This window comes from Buteo buteo, chromosome 15 (assembly GCF_964188355.1).
Source record: "Buteo buteo chromosome 15, bButBut1.hap1.1, whole genome shotgun sequence".
Taxonomy (NCBI): Eukaryota; Metazoa; Chordata; class Aves; order Accipitriformes; family Accipitridae; genus Buteo; species Buteo buteo.
In genome coordinates, this window is record NC_134185.1 from 17983354 (window position 1) to 18006955 (window position 23602).

The 23602-nt window shown below is 35.1% G+C and overlaps 1 protein-coding gene across 1 annotated transcript in view; it reads left to right on the forward strand.

Annotated features, from left to right (window-relative positions):
• The window catches only part of GRIK2 (glutamate ionotropic receptor kainate type subunit 2), a 415252-nt gene that overhangs the window by 248871 nt on the left and 142779 nt on the right, over positions 1 to 23602 (forward strand). Inside the window, exon 11 of the mRNA XM_075046677.1 lies at positions 20189 to 20412. Coding sequence (XP_074902778.1) covers positions 20189 to 20412 — 224 coding nt within the window. The remainder of the gene's footprint in view (positions 1 to 20188; positions 20413 to 23602) is intronic.

Below are 23602 nucleotides of genomic sequence, written 5' to 3' on the forward strand. Positions count from 1 at the left end.
CCCCAACAAAACAAAAATCCCAAACCCACAGAAACTCAGAGATCTGCTTAATTTGCTTTGTTTTCTGTTTTTTGCAAAGATACTTATTTGCATTCTTAGAAGGGAGAACTGGGTGCATGTAATTGCAGTATTTTATTTGGTAACACTTTAAAGTTCTTAAAGTTTGGCTTTACAAAAAATGTGTTTCTGCATTCTTGAGGTGGTAAAGCTTTATTATAAATGTACTAGTTGTTGATTTTTTTTACATTTCTTTCTTTTGAAGGACCCTTTCTTTAAATATACAAACTATAGAAAACCTAATTACAATATACATGTGAACCAGTTTAAAAAAGAGATCTTACTTTTTTTACACATTGATTGTACATTGAAATTTGCAATTGATCATCACTTTTAAGCAAAAAAAAAAACCAAAAATTCCTATTCTGTCTTCCTTTAAAAAGAAGCTGTGTTGAGAGTATTAAATATACCTTTTTTTTTTTTCTTCCTATAAATAATATTATTCTAAAGTCCTGGTAATCTTGGGCAGATTTTCTTTATTCAGAGAAGTGGTATCTTTGACTTGTGTTCATTAACATATTAAAATAGATTTTTTATGACCATCTTCTGTGCATGTCAAGGTATTTGCTGAGATAATTAACATTATGGCAGTCTTGTTAATTTTGACTCATGAAAAAAATGAGGTTTATCGGTGAAAAGCATGGAATTTGAGAGGGTAAAAAAACATGATAGTTTTATGAAACAAGGGCAGCTCATGTAATAGATGTGAAAGGTAATTTTTGACAATGCCTACCTTTACTCAGTGTTATTATATAAACAAGGTACTAATGGTTGCAGATGTTCTCAAAAAGGATTATTTTGATATGAACTCCTTTTTTCAGATAAATATTTAGAACCTATTTAACATCTTAAATCAGGCCTCATAAAGTCAATTTAATGTAGAGTACAATTTCACAGATTAGAATGTTGTATCCAAGAGGGGAAGACAGGCTGTGAGAGACTAACTTCAGGATTAAAATGCCTAAGTGAACATTTTGATAAAAGGTGCCTGTTGGAGCACTAGCTACGTAGGCTTCTGTTTTAGCCAATAGAGACCTAGTGCAAAAAATTATACCAGAGCTGAGAGAGAAATTTGGCTTATCTTCTAAACCTGTGTCCAGTGGATTAATTCAGGTTAGATGCTCCATGATCTCAAGCACATTTGCATAAGGCAGCAGATGTCACAGAGGACGTCCCTCTTGTTTTAGAGCAACACATTTGAGGATGGGTTGGCTATTCGGGGTATCTTTTATGCAGTAGACACATTCAGGAACACAAAACACTTTTCTAGAACTTGATCAGCTGAATTGTTCTTTAGGCTTCATCATCTGTATTGATTAGACCTTCACTGGCTGTGATGGGAGTTTAAACTGCTACGGATTAAGCCAGTAGCCCACACGTAAGTGTCTGGTGCCACTTGAGCTGCCTTGAGCTGTCCAAGACACCCACATAGTGCTGTCAAATCTAAGACCTATGGGAGACCCTTTCATGGATGGAACAGCAACTAGAGGCATGGGGATATCTTAAAGCATGTCACAAGCTCTAGTCCAATATAGAAAAGGGCTTGGAACAAAAGCCCAGGAGTCTGCCTTTTAGTGTTAGCTCACATGTAGGTTGTGCTTGAAGGAATTTTGAGTTTACAATCTATGTTTACAAAATTATATTTGTATTGCACTTGCCACAGTATTCATTGAGTGTTAATCTTATTTTTTTTAAAATTACTGTCAGTAAATGTGAGTAAATTCCTCTCTCAGAAAAGTATACTAAGACTTTTCTGAATGCCGATACTTGTTTATACAAGCAAACATAGTTGTTTTCTCATGGAATTATGCTATTTTCCAATTAGTTTTCATTATCCCTGTCACCTATCATGCTTGTATTAGGAGCTGGAAAAAATAAGGATTACCATGAGAAACTATAATGTGGAAAAACAGCTGTCTGAAGACCTTTATCCATTAAGAAAGAAAATAGTAATTTTGCTAACAGCGCCTTCATAACAAGTTTTGGGGTTTTTTTGTGTTCCTAGTTTTTCTGTACCTTTAAATAGATCATTTAAGCTGTCTGGATAGAATGCCTGTCTTTCATCTGGTTGTATAGTTTGTTGAAATATTTTTTCATTAGGCTAATAGCATGAGATAAATTATCTCACAAATCTTGGTTTAAATTAATCTTTTTAGAGAAAACATCATGGGTTTTGTCCACTTTTGCCTGAGGAGTAACCACATCTATTCATCATAGAATTAAAAAAAAGACCCAACAAATCTGCATGTGCTTTAGTTTCACATTCAAAAATAGGCTTAATAAGGCCTATATTTTTTTTTTAAATACATGTTTTCTGTTGATGGGGCGGTTTACATGATGCATAATATTACTCATCAACACAACTTGTATTCACAGACAGAAAGTTATTTTTCATTTCTTATGCTAGGGAATATTCAGGCTGTTCAGACTAAGGGAAATAAGTAAGAAAGGAGAGAGAATGCAAGTACTACTGTTTGAGGTGGCAAAGGTAAGTGTTACACAGATCTTTAATGAATTATAGGAAGAAGTGAGTGATCATGTGAGTGTAGTAGATAGCGTAACAGGCTTAAAAGCTTATGTCAAGGGAAATCCAGTGGGACTCACTTCCTTTCTAGTGGGACTCGAACCCACTAATGCGCCTCTGTTTCTGGTGGGACTCAAACCCACACTTGTGCCTCGGGTGTCCACCGCTGACTGAGGAGAGAGACACGGACAGAGTATAGAATTACAAAGGATTTTTTCTTAAGCAATATGCACGTGGTGCCCCAGCCTAGTGCTTGGGCACCCTGATATTGAGGAAGGCAGTGTTTATATATGTTACAATAGAGTTGTGTAGACTAATTAAATCACCTGTGTTAAGGGGTAGGCCAATCATTTACCATTGTTTGTGTAATAAGTGCGTGCTTATCCCATGCAGGTGGTTAGTGGTGTGTGTTAATCTTCATTGTTCTAAACCTGTGCAGGTGGAGTGGTTTTGTACTGGGTTCTGTCCGTTGCTGTTTTGAGAACCTTGAGTTCATTGCTAGGCTTGGGTCACAATACTTTTCTATTGTCTGAGAGTGTTTCTTTGCAATCTGCTGATATTGATTCTTAACACTTCACATCTACATTTTTTAAATGAAGGTGTGTGCTGGTTTTGGCTGGGATAGAGTTGATTTTCTTCATAGTAGCTAGTATGGGGCTATGTTTTGGATTTGTGCTGAAAACAGTGTTGATAATGCCGAGATGGTTTTGTTACTGCTTAGCAGTGCTAACACAGAGCCAAGGCCTTTTCTGCTTCTCACCCCACCCTACCAGTGAGCAGGCTGGGGGGGCGCAAGGAATTGGGAAGGGACACAGCTGGAACAGCTGACCCCGACTGACCAAAAGTATCAAAGGGATATTCCAGGCTATATGGCGTCATGCCCAGTATATAAGGCTGGGGGAAGAAAAAGGAAGGGGGGACATTCAGAATTACAGTGTTTGTCTTCCCAAGTGACCGTTACGCATGACGGAGCCCTGCGTTCCTGGAGATGGCTGAACATCTGCCTGCCCATGGGAAGTGGTGAATGAATTCTTTGTTTTGCTTTGCTTGCGTGTGCGGCTTTTTCTTTACCTATTAAACTGTCTTTATCTCAACTCATGAGTTTTCTCATTTTGACCCTTCCGATTCTCTCCCCCATCCCACTGTGAGGGAGGTGAGTGAACAGCTGTGTGGTGCTTAGATGCTGGCTGGGGTTAAACTATGACAAGGTGAAAAGTGTTCAGGGCTCCTTCAGAGGGAGGGTTTCAAGGTCTAGAAGTAAGACTAAAGAAAACTGAAATTTTAGGTAAAATGCCATCAAATAAATTATATTACAGGGAAATATTTTAATGTTATGTCCTTAATACACTGAGGAAATCTCAGCTCAGTATACAAGATGTAATAACATATACTAAATTCTGAGCACTCACAAACCACTCGTTGGTTTTCAGTTTGAATGAGTGTCATTGAAAGGAAGATAAATACTCAGCTCAGCAGAAGCTGTAACATTTTACCTGTCTTTGAATAATTTTCACCCACAGAATCCATAAATCTATCTTGATTTTGGAGTTTCCAAGTCTTCTTTGCTCATAGATTTCATTACAAAATATCTCGTGCAGCTATAAAGCTTTCACACTTTTTATAATAATTACTCCTTTCCTTTTATGAGTTTACATCGGATACATTGAGCAGTTTTGCATTACAAAAGTGGAACTTAAATTGTCATTTAATACATAATGTATCGTACTTACAGAGGAGTCTAAGCTCATCTCTAAGTACAAAATTTAAGCTATATTTTTGACAAACTATGTGAGACAGTTAATTTTTTTTTTCAAATCTTAGATCTAAGCTAGCATCTGCAACTGAATATAAGCTGTCACATGATACAAATTTTAATCATGCTAAATTTTTTCTATATATAACAGAAACTTGAAGTCTGATACTTTGGGGAGATGATGTTTTGAGGGGTAACCTTCCATAAACCACATAGTGTTTTGGCAAGTCTGCAGTTAAGATATGTTGTTGCTTGAACCAGCAACTATGGTGAATATAGATGAATGTAGATGGTAAACTGAATGCCTACTGATTTTTGCTGAAGTTTTTGTATGTTATTTTCTAGTGTCTTGCCATTTTATTTTATTTTTACCTACACTCTTTAAACAAAAAAGACAACACAATTCCCTTTTTTCTGTACTCTATGTATATGTTTAAAATACTACTGTTTGTATTTCAGTTTTCTTATCCTTATCTGCTTGTATTTTCAGCTTTCTTATGTTTTGTTTATAATTTATCTCTTTCCTGATTTATCTGTTTAGCCATTTGAAGGCCATCTGTTGTGAGTGCATTTTTATTTCTTGGTATATATTTATTTACCTTGCAGATTAAGCATTACTGTTCTATGCTGAACCATTCTTCTCTGAATTTTCAGTAATCATTATTAGTTACATTTGTTATGTTGGCTGTTTTCCAGCACAGCCCTCCCTTTAAACAAAGCTACTAATTCACGTTATTTAATATTTAAAAATAGTATTCCAACTCCTTCCAGTTATTCTGTCATCATAAAGTATCCATAATTCTTTAACTGTTAAGTGCCTGTAATTTATTTTTCGTGTGTATGTGTACTGTTTCAAATGTTCATATTATCTTCCAGTTATTATTGTTTGCATGCTTTCTTTTCCTCATTAAAGTAGCATTTCATTTCTGTGTGAAATCTTTCCTGGGGTCTATAGGATAATTTATTATGATAATTTGTAATATGCCAGAACATATCACTTGTGCTTTTTGTGCCTTTCAGTCTAATTGCTAATTCATTAATCCACAACTTCAAGTGCTCTGACCTTTTATTTCCAATGTCATTTGTCCCAAGCTGAATAAGCAGCAGCAGGTGTCCCCCTGACAAGCAACTAACTGTGTCTCTTCTGTTGCTTGAGCTTCTGTTTTTCACTTCGAGCAAACTGAATATATTCATAGATTTACAGAACCTCCCTGCAAATTCTTATCTTGCGTGTCTGAATTTATCAATGTAATTCACTTAAATATGCCATACTATGCATCTTCTGTTCCTTTTTTTTTTTCTTTTGGTTTGCTTTAAGGTGAACGATCAAAGAGATGGTCTTCTACATGACCATAGAATTACTAGCAACTGTGGTTTTATTACTGCTTCAAACCAACAGCCAAACATTGGTCTCTATACTCACTTAGAAGATGACACTTAATTTGCATGTCTACTTAGTCACTTTCTAATAAAGGCTGTATATGATATTCCCATGGAAAAATGTACAAACAGATCCTAACTCAGAGTAAATGTTATGCAGAGAATAGATTTCAGATAGAGTGCAGCAGAAAGTATTGCAGAAAGCCATGAAAAAATGCCAGGGAAATCCAAACCCTCAGTAATCTAAAATGTCAAAGAAATCCCAAGCCAGAAGCTTAGCTCAAGTGTGCAAAATTTATGTATTAATTCAGTGAGGAACATAGCAGAAGTGCATGTATGAATTCCTTATTAAATTGCAGGCAAGGAGTGTGTTACTGATTTCAAGTACAGGACACACTGAAGATGTAGTTTTCAACAAAAGAGCAGTTGAGAGTGTGCAATTATTTTCCAAAGAGCAAGAAACTTCCACACAGTCTGAATTTAGTAAAGCAAGGTCCAGCAGTATTTCTAATACTACAGTAAGACACAGAGAATAATAATGTATACACTTTTTCTTAGTAGTCATGAATGTTATTACATGATCTTTTGAGCTGATCACTTCCTATGTTTCCCAAAGACACTGGATGAAAGATTTTAAGTATATTCTCAGTTATTTGACACCCAAAGTGGTAGGAGACTTTGACAGTAGGGCCTTCTCAATAAGTGCTCTGAGATGTGTGGATTTTTTCTGATGATCTGTATTCAGGGGGCTGTTTATCTGAAATGTCTTGAGACTAGGAGTAAGTGAATATTGCCTTCTTGTCATTTAACTACAGTATGCCTAAGTAATGTTTTTTACAATTAGGGTATTATGGTTTTCTAATTTTAATTTTCACAATTTTAACCACTACTAATGAATATTTTTCTTTTAAAATCACTTTTCTGTTGCTATGTGAAAATAACTTGTCTTCTTTTTCCATTTCTGTTTTTTTCTGTTTTTCATTCTAGCAGTCTTATCTAATCCTATCAGTGAATTGCCAGACTCGAGCTTACTTTTTGGAGCAACATCCATACTCTGTCTTTTGGCATTTCTGCTAGATAACTCAGGATTTTATTTAAAGTATAGATAAAATTCAGGAAGTACCCTAATTTACTTTAGTAGCCAGGATCCCTTGTGATAAATAGCGTGTTTTACCTTGTAAAACTGTTAGTTTGTAATTTCTGTTCCTTCTCTTGACTTATTTTCCTGCCTGCCCACATTGATAAATAGGATGTTTGCCCACTTGCCCCCCACTCCCTCTTTTATTTTTTTCTTTTCTTTTTTAGATGTGGCTAGTCACAGGTTCACAAGTTTTGGGAAATTGTGGGGAATCATTTCAAATGTTCCTTGAGAAGTTACTGCCAAAAGAATGCTAGCACTGGGCCGAATCAAGTGTAAATTAGGGGCCAAATATTTTAGATACTGGGTGAAAGAATTAGTACATAAGCATTAACATAGAATATGTTTTAAGTCTAACCAGTATAATCCCCATTTATAATTATTAGCTATTTGGACATGCGTAGGTAATGCACTTGGTTATATAAAATGATTAAGTTTCAGTTACAGATAAAAACTGTACAGTGAATAATTGGCATTCATTTTCACTGCACTGCCAGTGAACTGAATCATAGCCCATCAAGGCAGCAGCATGAAGTTTTTCAAATGAGACTCCAAAAGATAACTCTTTAGCTCAAGCATCATCTGTGCTTACAGCAATGATTAGGAACTGATGGGATCCAGGGCTATGGCTGTATTCATAAAAGTTAAACTTTTCATATCCTCATGCAATTATCTGATCTTTACAGTCACTTTTGTTGCTATAATGATAGTGAAGAATGGTAGAAAATAACATGGGGATTATTGTTTCTATGTATATGTCTGCTGAAGTGAAATACATATGAAAATTAGAATTCTCTAATAGCAGCGTTAGTTTCCATTGGGACTTATCCCTTTTATTAGGTAAATTCATGTGTCCACATTTTTATTCTGTATCTTCTGGTTCAGAAAAGGTTGGTCGCTGGGGTTGACCCCATTTAGTAGAAATTAAATTACCTGGAGAAAATTGATGAAACAACTTCTCTATTCAAAGATGTGCTTTTCCTCCAAGGAGGTGATTTGCAATTCTGTTTTTGATGTCAAATCTTCAGCAAGTTATTTTTAGAGCTTATCATGCATCTGTTCATTCAGTCTGTTTCTACAATATCTATACTTCATCGGACGGTACTTGATCACTACAAAGATCAGAATAAGTTCAGCTATACAGGGAAAGTTAATTGGTACCAGTTTTCCCAATCTTCCCTTAGTCCTCCTCTCTGCCTACTTAGATCTTATTTTAACCTCATTCCTCCTAGAAGTAATGATTAAGGAGTTTGATTGCATGCTTGGTAGATCAGGAATTCAGAAATTCTACTCATAAATGTGAACATGGCATACTCTGAGCATGTTCATAAGAAATGTTGCTACTTAAATTCTGCTTGGATTTTCTTCATTTGGAAATGGTAACAGAAGGATTTTGAAAGACTTGCAGGGGACTTATATAAATCAACTACAGGTGTATTAATGAAGCACAATTAACCAAATGAATTCTTAATGTTGTTACTGATACTAAAAGCTTGAAAAAAAAAATTTCAAAAGCTCTGTGCTGCAATTTGTCTTTTGCTCATCACCAAAGAATTTCAACACATCTCAAAGTGAACATTTCATGGAAGGCAGGGAGTAGGGACTGTGGAATCCTGGAGTATGTCAACTTTCAGCAAAGCAACATTTTGGTAAAAGAGTTTCAGAATCTGCTGGCAGGAGATGTGTTCCTGGGAATGATGCCCAAAATAGAACGTCACCCATACTGTTTGGGGAACTGAAAGGTATTAATTCTGATCTGTTATTCTTACAAGATCAAAGATAATTCAGTTGTTTAAGAAAATTATACAGAAGTCAAACATTCAGAGTTAAAAAAAAAAAAAAAAGAAACCATCACTGCAGCTTTACTTAAGTCCAAAATACACCAAATGAGACTGATTGTGTGTGTGTGTGTGTTAGGAAGAAAATCGTGTTACTTTGTCACAATAGCTTGAAATTGATTTGCACAGTCAATTTTTATTCTGCTATTTCCCAGCCTCTGAAGGCCTGATTAGCAGTAATGTGTGGTAACTTCCAAAGATGAGTAACTTCTCTTCCTGAGAATGTATATTGGTGTGAAAAAAAAATATATACACATACGCATATGCATATCAATGACTGCATATAGGTGCTTGTAAAGAATGAATGTATATATTTGTATGAATGTGTGGGGCATGATACTCATGAGTGCTAGTAGAAACTGTGAAACAGTATAGATACCCGTTAGATTTTTTTTTAGTCAGGATATTGGATAAATAAGTGACATGCTGAGACAATGTTTTATGTATAAAACCCACGTAATTTAAAAAAAAAAAAATTCAAATTTTTCAGGTAATAAAGTCAAGTGTAAAGAAATGAAAAGTATTAAGCTTGAAGAAAGATTTTTTTACTTCTTGCTCTGCTTTATTTACTTTATGTAAGTGTATACAATAATCTGTTATTGGAAGTAAAATGTTTATTTATAGTATGGAAAATAGGTTGTTAACTAGAAAGCCATTTTGTGCCTGAGGCAATGTAGATTTTGCCTTAAAAATAGAAGACTTACATAGATGTATTTTGTGAGTTTTTTTGTTATGTGGATTGGTAAAGAATGCTACACTTATTCTAGAATAAGTGTTGTGTCAAAAATGTATCAAAATCTTGTATACAAATCTTCAAGTCATTCTTCAAATGCATGGTAATTAATTATTAGTTTTTAAACTTAGAAAAATAATTGAGCTCTTTCAAAATGTCATGTGCAGCATTCAGCCCTGTCACTTCCACGTCTTATGATTTTCAAGTCAGTTTGAAAATGATCCTTCTGGCCCTCAAAAGAGCTATTGCAATACTGTAGTATTTCATAATTCCAAAATGTAAAAACAAAACTAGTGTAAGATCTATACTTATATTATTGTTACAGTGTAATAATAAAAGATAAAATAAAGGGTCAGTTATGAAAAGCCACCACAGAAGTATAGTGTCATTGCTTTTCTCTGGACTAATCCTGTTGCTACTAGAGAACTGCATAAAGGTGATAGAGTTTTGCTGAAAGAACAGTAGCAGCTTAGATTACAGTGGCAGCATGATTTCAGATGTGTGCCTGAATCAGAGAACTAGAACCAGGCACCAGCAAAGAGTGCCATTGTACCAACAGAGCTTTGTGGGACTGAGAAATAGCACATTTCAATTTTAGACTTAATGGTCCTGTATCTAACTTGATACCATGTTCTCTCTAGAACTTCTGTTGAATTATTTGCTATATTTAAATGTTTAAATTCATCAGTCTGAGATGTCTTTAAGAAAATTGTTCTGTAGTGTAGCCATCAGACAAGAATATTTTCCTTTTTCTCTTAATTCTCACTGTACACCAGTAATATAGAAATAGGAGAAATGAGATAGATGCCATATTTAGTATTTAAATTCCTGTAATATTTGAGCAATTTCTGGTTGTCTTTATAATTTTTAAAATTATATCATCTATTTATTTAACTACTTGTAGCTTAACAGGAAATCAACAATATTACAGACAGTTTTAGGAGCCTATATGCCAAACCTAGTTTCACTAGTTGCAAACTTTCTTTCTCTGTCTGCTTCCAGAATAGAAATAAAACTGTGGGTTTGTTACAGAGATGTGTGTAGAGAACTGGAAAGAGAAATTACTTACACTACAGAATCAAAGAATTGTTGAGGTTGAAACTGACCCTAGAGATCACCTAGTCTAAATCCCTGCTCAAAGCATAGTCAACTAGAGCAGGTTGCCCAAGGCCATGTCCCATCAAGTTTTGACTGTTTCTAGGGATGGAGACTCCACAACCTCTCTGGGCAACCTGCTCCAGTGTTTGACCATTCTTACAATAGAAAAGGGTTTTTTTATGTTTAAATGGAATTTCCTGCATTTCAGTTTGTGCCCATTACCTCTTCTTTCACTCGATAACACTGAGAAGGGTCTGCCTCTGTCTTCTTTACTTCCTCTCCCCCCTTCAGTTATTTGTATTCATTCATCAGATTCCCCTGAGCCTTCTCTTCTCCAGGCTAAACAGTCCCAGCTCACTCAAGTCTCTACTCCAATCTCTTAATCATCTCTGTAGCCCTTTGCTGGATTCATTCCAGTATGTCCCTGTCTCTTTTGTACCAGGGAGCCCAGACCTGGACCCATCACTCCAGATGTGCCTCACCAGTGCTGAGTAGAGGTCAAGGATCACCTCACTCAACCTGCTGGCAATGCTTCTGCCTAATGCAGCCGAGCTGCTCACCATCCTTCCAGCATGTGTACTGGTGCCTGGGTTTATGCTTCCCAGGTGCAGCATTTAGCGTTTTCCTTATTTGAACTTCATGAGGTTCCAGTCTGCCTGTTTCTCCAGCCTGCTGAGGTCCTTCTAAATAGCAGCTCTGGTCTACCAGCCACACCTCCCAGTTTTGTACACTGTGGATATTTGCTGCAGGTGCACTCTGTCCACTCATCCATCTCATTAATGAATATGTTAAACAGTATTAGTGTGGGTGTTGACCCCTGGAGTATACCACTAGTGACTGATCTCCAGCTGGACTTCGCATTGCCCTTTCAGTCCAACAGCTCAGCCAGCTTTCATTTAACCTCATCGTCCACCTATCTAGTCTGTACTTTGTCAGTTTGTCTCTGAGGTTGTTATGGAAGACAGTGTTGAGAACCTTGCTGAAGTCAAAATAAAGAACATTCAGTGCTCTCTACTCACCCACCAAAGCCAGTCATTTCACTGTAGGAAGATATCACACTGGTCAGACAATATTACCGCTTTATAAATCCATGCTGATAACATTCAGTTATCTTCTTGTCCTTAATATGACTTGCAGGATTTGCTCCATCACTTTCACTTTTCCAGGAATTAATTTGACACTGAATTGCCTGTTTTGAAGACGGGAGTGACATTTTTTTAATTTCAGTCCTCAGAAATCTCTCCTGATCTCCGCAACCTTTGAAAGATAATTGGGATTGGCTGACATTAGCCAGCTCCCTCAGCACTCACGGGTGCATCCCATCAGGTCCCATGGACTTGTGTATGTGTGGTTTGTTGACATGTTCCTTCACCTGATCCTCCTCCACTGAGGGTTATGTCTTCCTTGCTCCAGATTTGCCCTGTAGTCTCAGAGACCTGGGATTTCTGAAGATCAGTATTCTTACCAGTAAAGATTGAAGTAAAGCATGCATTGAGTACCTTGGCCTTCTCCATGTCCTTTACCACCATGTTCCCTGCCCCATTCAGCAGCAGTTCCACATTTTTTCTAGTCTTCCTTTTGTTGCGTATGTACTTGTAGTAGCCCTTCTTGTCCTTGGCATTCCTCACCAGGTTCAGCCTCAGATGGGCTTTGGGTAGCCTAACTCTGTCTCTGCATTCCTGGACAGTTTCTTGTTCTGAGCTCATTTTATTTACTGTCCTCCACATCTTTTTGTGCAAGTTGACATGGAGCAATTCTTCTATAGTCTTGCTACTTTGAATAATTAGTTTAGTGTCATCCATAAATGTTGTTATATCTGTCCACTTTCTAATTGGGCAGTAGTTAGGCTAGGAATTTGTCTACATCTGCCTGTCATGCTGATCAATGCTTTTTCTTGTTATATTGTGTGTTCTTACTCATTATGTATTTGTACCCCTCTGTTAATCCTTGTCTTCCAGAATGAAGCAGAACTTCACATAATACAAAGAATACATTATAACAGTAATGACATTTTTAAGTGTTTCATAGATTTCATCTTTATAAATATAAAAAACATTTTAACTCAACCACCACAGATTTTATCCTTAAGATTTGCATTTTATTTTTATCAAAGCTGATTGTTAATAGTTAATCCTGGTATCTTCAGTACTTAAAAGATGCATAGAGCTTCGATAAGCTTTATTGAATTTAAATAAATGTAATGAGTTTTTCAAATGAGTTAGCTTACATATACCTTAGGCAGAACAGAACTAAGCTAGGATCTAGTGCATAACAACACTACTAACATTTTTCTTCCTTAGGTTTGTGACAATATTTTTGGGTAATAAAATAAGTACTGTATTAGCCATTCCTTTATAATTATGGCACAGGTAAACCATTGCATGATATATAATGTTTTAAGAATATACACAATATAAAAACACTTCTGTTTTTATTTCATATGTGATGGAGTTCTCTAAAAAGATCATTTTTTGTTATTGTTTATAATAATGATCAATTTTAATTAAAGCCTAAGGCACTGGAATTTAATGATTCATTGATCAGTGTGTGGATTCTTTTAAAAATAAAGTCTTTTGATAGCTGCATCAAAATGCAGCTGGAGGGAACGAGTGTACAGGAGGTTGATTTTGTCCATATTAATGGGTTTTATGCCCTTAATTAATTATGCTGATGAAATGATAGATTTCAAAAGGTTGTCAATTGAGAATTGTTAATCAATAAGAGGTATTATATCCTGCAGTGATCTACTCCCATCCAAATTATATGCAAAACCAGTATTAATCATTTTGATTCCCTTGTAAGAAATTGCAAATGACAAAGTGATACAGAAAAGGGGGAGCAAGTAAAATACGATACAAGTCAAACTTGATTGCATGATGAAATGAATTCACTGAAACAATTTGATGAAAACTCATATATCTGAGAAAAGAATTCATGTCAAAATCAAAAAGTGTGGGATTTTTTTGTCCTGAATGCAGTAACTGAAAATCTAGGTGACAGAGCTGGTTAACAACTGGAAAAAAAATACTTGCAGGAAGTTGCAGTAAATCTGGAAAGTATAATGATAAAAATGCTAGCTACAAAAAAGGAGTCAATGTTACCTCTGTATTTTATTTCAAGAAGCTGCGCTGGAGCATGGTGTCCAGTAATTTTCATGTTTAGAAACCATGTCTGGTACAGAAATACAGTTTTGGAAAAAAAGAGTGTGATGACTGTAAAGAAGAACTGTTACATTTTAATTAAGTACTCTCATAATTTTTATTTTTTTTTTAAAGGGGAGAGTCTCCCTTTCCTGAACGCTGAGCCACAATATCTACACTGTTTTGTAAATACTGTCTTTGGCACTTTGTCCTTTCTTTGGGTATGTGAATCTTGCCCTTCTAACCATTAGAAGAGTCCTTTGTGGAAAACTCTGCTGGAGTGAAGTGATAAGAAATAAGGCTGAGATTTTATTATTGTTGTAATTTATTGTCATCCATCTTCCTGCTAAGTGTAGTTTCATGGTCCACTGCCTCTAGTCCTCTTACATACAATTTCTGTAACTCTTGATTAAAAAAAAGTTGGTTCAAAATACTTCTGTGGAACAGCATCCTATAAATCAACAAATAGAAACTTTGTGACTGTTTTGAATGGGTACTCATGTTACATCTATCCACCTATTTAATCTAATCCATGCTGGCATAGCTAAATGAGAATGGACTAGAAAAATTCCTAGGTTTACTAACCTTGAATAAGAGGAGATAATGTAAATTAACTAATTACAGAGTTCCTGATGGTTTTAGTACTAGTATTTTTCCTTGACTAAAGGTTCAGAGAATAACAAAGAAGCAAACAGAAAACAATACCGAAAGTCAGTTCTAGACACTGCTAGGTTGATCAAAAGATATGCTCAATCCTATTCAAAAGCCATTGTCGGAAGGTTTCCAAATGTTTTTGTGTAGTTGAATTCATGTAGCAAGTTGTTTCTGTAGTATTGGACAGCAGGCAAATATCCTCTGCAAAACAGTTTGCCTTGTTTTGTTTTTTCTGGGGGGAGATCTGGATCTCTAGGGAGATGATCTTGTTGGTTACTAGATCAGGACCCTCCTCTAAAGACTTGAGGGCTTGTAGCTAACACAACCATTAGTTACCACAGCTGTTCAAGACTTTGCCAAGACGAGTATTAGCCATGCTGACAGAAAGATGTCTAAAGAAATGAAACAGCTATGAAATACTACTGAGTGTCAGTAAAATGAATCTGAGTAAACCATCCATCTTTCAGTAACTTTTTGTTGCTGAACATTAAATACTGAGAAGCAGCTCAGCAGTTAGAAACCCATGTGTAACTTGAGCCAGTACCTATTGAAACTGTCATCATGTTACTTTATCATGTTAAATTATTATGTTAATGAAGTAACAACTGCTAAAGTTGCATCTAGATATGATATTGTTAGCAATTAATCTTAAATTATAAAAGTCAAGATCCCACAAATAAGAAGGCATGACATCTAAACTTCACTATCTAGTCTGGACTTGTTTTGGACTTTATGGTATGTTACTTGGCAAAGGTAGCAACCTCTAGTAGCAGCTTTCCAGGACCTGTGAGGAGGTTATCAAGAAAATGCATCCGGGCTTTTCACAGTGGTGCCTGGCATAAATTGAAAACCTCCAAGGATGGACATTGCATAACCTCTCTAAACAACCTGCTCCACTGCTTGTCTGTAGAAACTTTTTCACTATGTGGACAGACAAGCAGTGGAACAGGTTATCCAGAGAGGTTACGTAGTCTCCATCCTTGGAGTTTTTCAAAACTGCCTGGGTAAAACTCAGAACAACCTGGTCTGATCATGTTGATGACCCTGCTTTGAACAGGAGATTGAACGAGCGACCTCCTGATGTCTCTTGCCACCTGAACTGTCCTACAATCCCATGAAAGGTAGTAGAAAAACATGAAAAACAATTTATATCAAAATAATGTAAGTGGCTAGTTAAAATAGAGACACAGGGTGTAAAATTTTCTATAATGTAGCAGTACGAGCAAGGCAGTTTAGGATAGATCACAAGCTTAAAGGCAAACTACAGATCTTAGTTTTTCAAATCAGTGGCAGGGAAATGCACTTCTGTGAACAGGAGTGATGCATAAGCTCTCTGTGCATTAAAAGCCTGTTAGATGGGTTTAAATTATTGAAGCTGGGCATTTGTCTTCCTCTGTCTAGCTTAGGGATGCATTTTCTCCACAGGGAATGTAACTGAAATTTAGCGCTCGGTTTAACAATCCCAAAAATTTGAGGTGGCTGAAGAAGTTTACATATTGACTTAGGGTCTTAGGCTGAAGAGCTGACATAGTGGATTAAAAAGAAGCCTTATGAATTTTTCCTTTTAAAAAATTATCACCCTCTATTTTAAAAAATATTTATGGGCAGTAAGTGTATTCCTGCCTGTATAGAAGTAAAATTACTAAAATGCATTTTCAGTGTATGTGTATACTTCTATGTATATTATACAATCACAGTCTGATTGGATTGACTGTATAAACAACTGAGAACAGATATAGATTGTATGATTCCCCCTGCATTTTTAATGTAAATATTACATGGATACTAAATCAATGGAAAATATTAGCAGCAAAATTCTTACCAGAAGACTCCATTAACATAGGCTAAAGAACTCCATTATTATAGCAGAATATTCTGTAATTGTAGAGTCTAATTAAAAATAACTATTAGCCATTTTGTGGTTGCTATGTCTAGATTGTATTTAAACTCCTTTGAATTCCTTTGAATAAAATAGGTGAGACAAAAATTTTTCAGAAAAGGATCATCAAAAGAAAATTCAATCAGTGTTTGTTTTTCGTTTCCCCAACATTATTAGTAGAAGTTATTCAATGCTTTCAAAATTCAATTTCACCCCAAATTAATGTGGTATTTTTTCTAGGTTATATGTTATAGAGTTAATTTTCACATACAAAATATCAATATCTGCAAATACCAACTTATACATGCTATGGCCCATGCACTACTCAACATTTATGTGTAGATTTCTTGCTGAAGTTTTTTGTAGCTGCATGCATAGATTGACTTAAGTATAATTTTAAAACTTGTCTTAGAGGTTATGTACCAAATTTCAGCCCTGTGCAACTGAGAAAAAGGTCCTCCTTTTTTTCTTCAGATGTTCCTTTATGTAAAATTGTCAGTCAACAAGCTGCTAGGAAGTACAATGTAAATGAAGAAGCAAAAGAGGAGGATTTTAGCATGCCTTAGGGGCTTCTGTAGCAGAAATAAATTGTGTATACCTTGAATTGTTTGTTGGTGAGTGAACATCCTACAACTGCACATGGCAGCAAGATGGGGAAACCTTTACACAGCTGTGAAGAGAGTACATGCAATCCTCATATGGCACAAAAAGAAGGGAAGGTCCGGCAATCCCTGTTCACAGAGTTCTGCAGTAATGTAGAAAGTAGACCATACTGGGAGTGCATATGCTAGTATGAAAGGAGAAAATATCATTAACCTTTAAGATGGAGGGTGAAGATGGAAGATCAAATACTATTGAGAATGTACTGCTAAAAGTAACATTCAAAATAACTGATGTACTTTGAGAAAGCATGGTGGGCATAACTGTCAATGGTTCATCTGACTTTGTAAAGTGTCCTGTAGAGTATGATAAATTCTGTTTCTTCCTCCCTCTTGTCCTGGATATTCTCTTCCTTTCTGCAGAACCTCTCTTTGAAAAACTGTCAAGATGGATGCAGAATGTGAGTGCCATTCTCCAGTTATCATGCTGTATCTTTGAATGGTGGAGTGAATGCAGGATTGTGATTTCCTCACACTTGACATAATTAAAATAAGAATTTACTGTGAGGAATATTTTTTTTTCAGTCTGTGCCATCTACCATTGGCATTATTGTCTGCAGTGTGCTCCTTCCTCACATGGTATGGCTAAGATTTGTGTTGTCGTACAACTCTTGCATTTTGCTCAGGACTACACCTTGCGTTGGAATGTCCTTGTCAGACTTACTTGTTTCTAATTGCTATTTTAACCTTTAGTTGGTGCAGAATTTTTCTCTGTAGTGACTAGCTTATCCTCACCACTCATTGGATGCTGTCATAAAAAAGCCTTCATCCCAAATACTCTAAAGTCATGAATAAGTGCTGTTTAGGATAATGCTTTCAGATAAATAAATTTTTTTTCTTTAAAAAATAGAATTATATATACATTCATTCTAAAAAATGGATTCGTACATCATTGCCAAGTGAGATAAATATTCTTTATTATGGAATTTATCAGAAAGCCATTTTAGTATGTACTCATTTGTTAATGTTGATAAATGTAGATTGATAAAATCCTAATTGTACACCATTCCTCTCCAATTCATCCTGATAAATTAACTAAAGAGAATTCTCTTAGTTGTATTGCTTCGTTGTAGAAGAGTGTAGGAGACCCTGGTACTGCACTTCTTGAAACTTGGCCCCTTATTTCTTGTGCTTTCAAGTAGTGCCATTTCAGAATGAAGTAATTGCCAGGAGAATTGAATATTTTGGAGATAACATATATTAGCAAAAGTAGTTACATGAGACAATACTACATTTTTATGTCTTTCATTCTAGCAGCTAGTTTCTTCAGTCAGTAAAGACTCTGGATTTTATTCTTGTTGAGATGCTTAATTTTTGTTCTTATGGTGATTTACTAGTTCAAGAATATTGAAATGGAGTTATTAAAGCTCTGAAGAAAATCTTGATATATCAAGATACGGACCTATATTTTGGATCTCTGCCTCCCAGGTTGTGATATCTGATTGTCTGGTTCTGTCATATGAGACATGCATTGTTTCTTGTTTGGTTATTTTTCTAATTTCATCTGCAACTTCCCTAGAGCTTTGCTCAACTGCAGATAGTTACAACCTATATTCACTTGTATATGGTTTTGTTTTCATCTAATGATCAAGGGTTTGATTTCCTATAGTATTTGTTAAAAGAAATGATTTGTTAGTCATTAAGGATCTGTCAATGTTTTAAGACTAAAATTCACAACTGCCAATAGCCTTCCAAAAGATCTATTTTCTCTATCTTTGGGCGGCTGGATCTTCTGACAGTCTCTAGTGAGTTGCCTTCAGAATCTCAGAGTAAGGACTGCTGGTTGCCTCACAAACTAATAGCTTCAATTGTTACATTTCTCAAACTTCTACATGTTGACCTATAACTTTTAATTCAAATTAGTTTTGGTTTCTTACTTTACTGTTCTCTTTCTGCATCAGCTTGAATATCATCAGTAATATGCAATCCATAAAAACTCAGCTGCTGTGAAATAAAGCCTCGCTAGTCTGATTAATACCTATAAGTTCTGAATACCAATGAAAATGAAACTTATGTCATGTTTTTGAAAAGTAAACCCTTACCAAGTTAAATGAACAGTGCCAATAGAGTTTCACATTGTAACATAGAAGTACTTTACTAGAGTAGATCTAATGATATGATAAATGCTCATAACAACAATAGACTACAGTAGAACTTTGTGGAAAGTGAGACAACAAAAAAAAGGGAACACTGAAATGCTATAACATTGTGTGGGATTTTGTGTTACACAGTATGCACAATACCAACTGAGGAAAAGAAAGTATATAATAGTATAAGTTTGTACAGTTTTATTGGGAATAAAATCTCTGGATCTTGGTTTAGAACAGGCATTCTGAAAATGGTGTTATTTGCAGCTATGTTACTTGGATTACAGTATTTCACAGTAGCTATACCATTTCTGTTACTACATACCCGTATTTATGTATCGTTTCAAGGACTTCTTAGTTTACAGCTTGCCAAGTCTTGTACTGTATAATTTCTTGCTCTGAACTTCCCTCTTTCATATGTGCACATATACACATACACACATGAACAGTAGTCTTTCAAGAGCTGTTAACAGAGATTAAAAAGTAGATGCTGTAGTTTTCTTGTCACTATGATTTCCATTAAGTTTTAAATAAAAATAGTATAGACCATTTACTAATCTCCTATGAATTATTGCCATAATAACTAAAACTTAATGTAAGTTGACAAAATACATTGTATTGTATGATTTCTTCTTAAATACTGCAATTAATTAATAGTCAGTTACCTACAAGTTTCATAGTGATTTCTGGAAACTATTAAGGACAGTTATACTTTGTTAGAACTTAATCCCTGTAGCAACCTTTCAGGTGTAGCACTTCTGATTTTAAAATGTTCTTCATTTTGTACCAATATTTTTATGCTAAAATAAGCAAAACTGCTTCCTGGCACTTTCCCTACACTTGTACAAGCATATTCACATCTGCTTCACAAATATGTTAGCTTCTAAAGAGCACAGTGAAGGAGTGACAAAAAGAAGACTTATGCTGATATGTACATTTTAAAAAGTTTTAGAAGATGTGATAAAGGATGTTCATGTTTTCTGCAAGGTGCAATATTTTTCTTCACTTCTAACCCTGTAATAGTGCTTTTAATTTTCTCTAAATACTACTGTGTCAGTTTAGCAAACAGGACATAGAATAAATCTTTTTCCTTACTTGTAGGGAGGAGAGAGTTGTACATTTCAGCCTACCTAGTATAAGAACAAAGCTCCTCCATGTAAAGTTTGTGTTTTGCCTAATCTGATTGTCTACCTAAACCTGTTTCTTCTGACTTATGGCCTGTTTCTCTTTTTGTATTTCTGTTAACAGAAAGCTGACCTTGCAGTTGCACCATTGGCAATTACCTATGTTCGAGAGAAGGTCATCGACTTTTCCAAGCCCTTTATGACTCTTGGAATAAGTATTTTGTACCGCAAGCCCAATGGTACAAACCCGGGCGTCTTCTCCTTCCTGAATCCTCTCTCCCCTGATATCTGGATGTATATTCTGCTGGCTTACTTGGGTGTCAGTTGTGTGCTCTTTGTCATAGCCAGGTAACATGTCAACTTTTGTGATTTTTTTGGCAATTGTTACCATCTTTTTCTTCCTAATAATTGTCAAAAGTCACAAAAATTTTCTTACTTTCATACTCTTATATTTTAACTTCATGATGTACAGAAGAATAATTAATGATGAGGGTTCTCACTATTAATTTTCTCCACTGCCATACTAAGTCTCCAGTTTGTTATGTCACTAAGTCTTGAGTATGCTAGCTAGCTTTCTCCTTTTATTTACAAATTTAGAGACACTAGAAAGTTCATGAAATTTCTTTTCCCTATTATTCTGTGTTTAGAAAGACAGGGGTTGACATTTTGTTAGCCTGATTTCATTTGATGCTATGGTGCTTAATCTCAAATTGAGTACTTAGCTGCCCATGTTAATCCTAGATGTACAAATTGGGCCTCTACCTGTTACAAAACAAGTTACTTTATGTAGATTAGTATCTTAGAAGTAGGGTAACAATATTTTGTTTTTAATTGTGTGCTTGCTAAAATCCTGAGATACCTCACATAATTTAAAGTCCCAGACAGGAATGTTTTTGGAAGCATGTTTAGTTGAGCTTGTGGAGTTGAGGAACTCAACAAAACAGTTGTTAAGTTATAAATTAATTTGATATATAGGGCTCACTTTTTAATCTGTTTTCTTCAACATAGACAAGCAGTAAAACATCTTTTGTCAAAAATTCCCATTATATTTACCCTTTCCTTGTTAAGTAATTAAGATTGACTCCGGATGCTCACAGAAATACAGTCTTACATGTTGTAACTTTGACTTTTGCTGTGACAGCTAAAAAAAATTCAGAGCAGTAAATCAGTGGTTCCCAGGGGTGTAAATGTAATCTCTTTTGCAGATTCCTCCTAGTAGTCACTTTCAAATATATTTTTTTAATCAAATACATATAAACTATTATCAGCTTTTATCTCTTCACTAAGATTTTTTTTATGTTTGACTTAATAATACAATCTCACTTCAGACCCAAGATTTTTATGATTTCATTCTGTAGTACACAGTAGAATCTTCATATTTTTCTTTTCCTGTTGTGCTGTAGTTGATATCAGGGTTCGTCATCTTTCTTTGATACTATCTGCTTCATTTTGGAGAAGTTGTATCATTCCTTTACTAAGGGGAGAGGCAATATTTTTAGAAACTGGTTTAAAAGTAATTTAGCAAGATCACCTGCACATAAAGTACATGAGCTATTGAAGTAATATAGATAACACTGAAACATATTCTGTAATGAATAACTTCACTTCTGTACCTTCTTTAAAAGTCTACTTTAAAGAGACAGACTTATGTTGAAAGTTTCGTGAAAGAACAGTAGATTTTAGTGGACTACATAACCAGAAAGTAAACTCATTTCTGAGGTGTTCCTGTGATACAGTTACTTCTGAAAGAACAGTTGAGCATAAATCACAAATGTTATCTTGTAAAACACCTCATGTAAAATATTTATGTATATGTCCAAAAGTTTTAACTCTATTGTTATCACTGAAGGACATTTTCAGCATGATGCACAGTGCTTTTGACAGGCAGCTCCCAGTAATGTTAGTAGGAGTTGTATGGCTGAGTTCCTACTTATGCTTTGAAAATGTGTCCCGTCATATTTTGTAGGAAAGATACATTTTCTTGAAGTCTTTCTTTTATTAAGCTATTCAGCCACTAGCAGAACTGGAAAGAATGTTTATTTTTAAACAGAAGTGCCACATAGTAGACCAGTATTGCTGAACTTTTTTCACTTGCTGTTTTTGTGACTAGCACCATAAATTCCTTATGTACTTGGAAGCATTATCTTCATTGTAAAGCAATATGAAATACGTTTTATACTGAGCAGAGGAGTTTCATTTTTTAATAGAGTTTTATAAAATACCTTTTTTACACCTAAGTTTATATCAACCTTCAGATCTAGAGATTTTCAATACCTCTTAGCTTATACAATCAAATATCAATAACACATTTAGAAATAAAACATCTAGGATTATGTAAGACAATGTACAGATTTTATTCCTAATGGAGAATGACTTAATAGTATGTGATAGCATTTTCTAACACTATAGTTCATATAGGGAAACAGGCCTAAGTTAAAAATGTAATCTCCTGCTGAATGCTAAAGAGAGAAAAGAACATTATTCAAAAGTAGAACAGCCTTTTGCAAATATAATTCACAAAATGTACATGTCATGTAAAGGGAGATGCTGCTAACTGAAGTGTGGTAGTGAAGAGGACTTTGCAGCATAGTGCTGGCTATGTATTTTCAGTACAGTTTATAAGTTAGGTATCGCACAGCTGATGATGTATTTTTCAGTCCTGGTGTCGTGAAACTGTTGGACTGTATGCCACTAAATTAACAGGTTCCACCTGGAATGTCTTATTAAGAAGATTTCTATTTCATAACAATCCTTCCATAATGAATGTTTAACCAGCAGTGTTTCGTAATAATTACTATGTGTTTCATAATAAGGTGTATCTATGTTTGGAGCAGTACTTACTATGTCTTTTATGATATGATGTTTTGTAATTACAGCTCATCAGAGTATTCAGTGTAGAATATTTATTTTTAGATTTAAACCTTCCATTTTTGTGTCAAGTGTTTCGTGATTTTATTGTTTTACTATGTCTTCCAAACAGTGTTGGAATGTAAGAGCTTGGTACGTTGAAAATGGAAAGTACAGTTCTGCTGTGGTACTTGGATTTCACCCATTAATTAGTGGTATGGTTGCATTTAGGGAAAGGTGAAGAAATTAGTAAAAGGTTCAAGAGTCTTTGAGAGAGAATTGCTGAAAAGACTTTCATAGAATAACATATTAGGCATAAATGGGGAAAAAATGTAATATAAATCTTTATTAGTCTTTTCATTTATATGATAGAACGTTCGATTTTCCTTCCAATTTGAGAACCACATATAAAGAGCTGAAATCTTTGCATACTCAACAAAACAAAAAGCTAGGAGAGAGATTTATTTGTTAGCTGGAAGGCTTATCTATGTCATTTTCCTCTTGTGGTCCCTCCCAAAATGATGAGTCCTCTATTTATGTGGGCACTACAGATTTTGCATTGTGGATAGGATGAACATACCTGTATTTTACATGGTGTTTTCTTTAATTTTTATTCTTTGTGGGGAATTATAGTAGGCTGTGATTTCTCCATATATATGAAAACCTCTTAATCTGGTTTGCTCTGACTGTT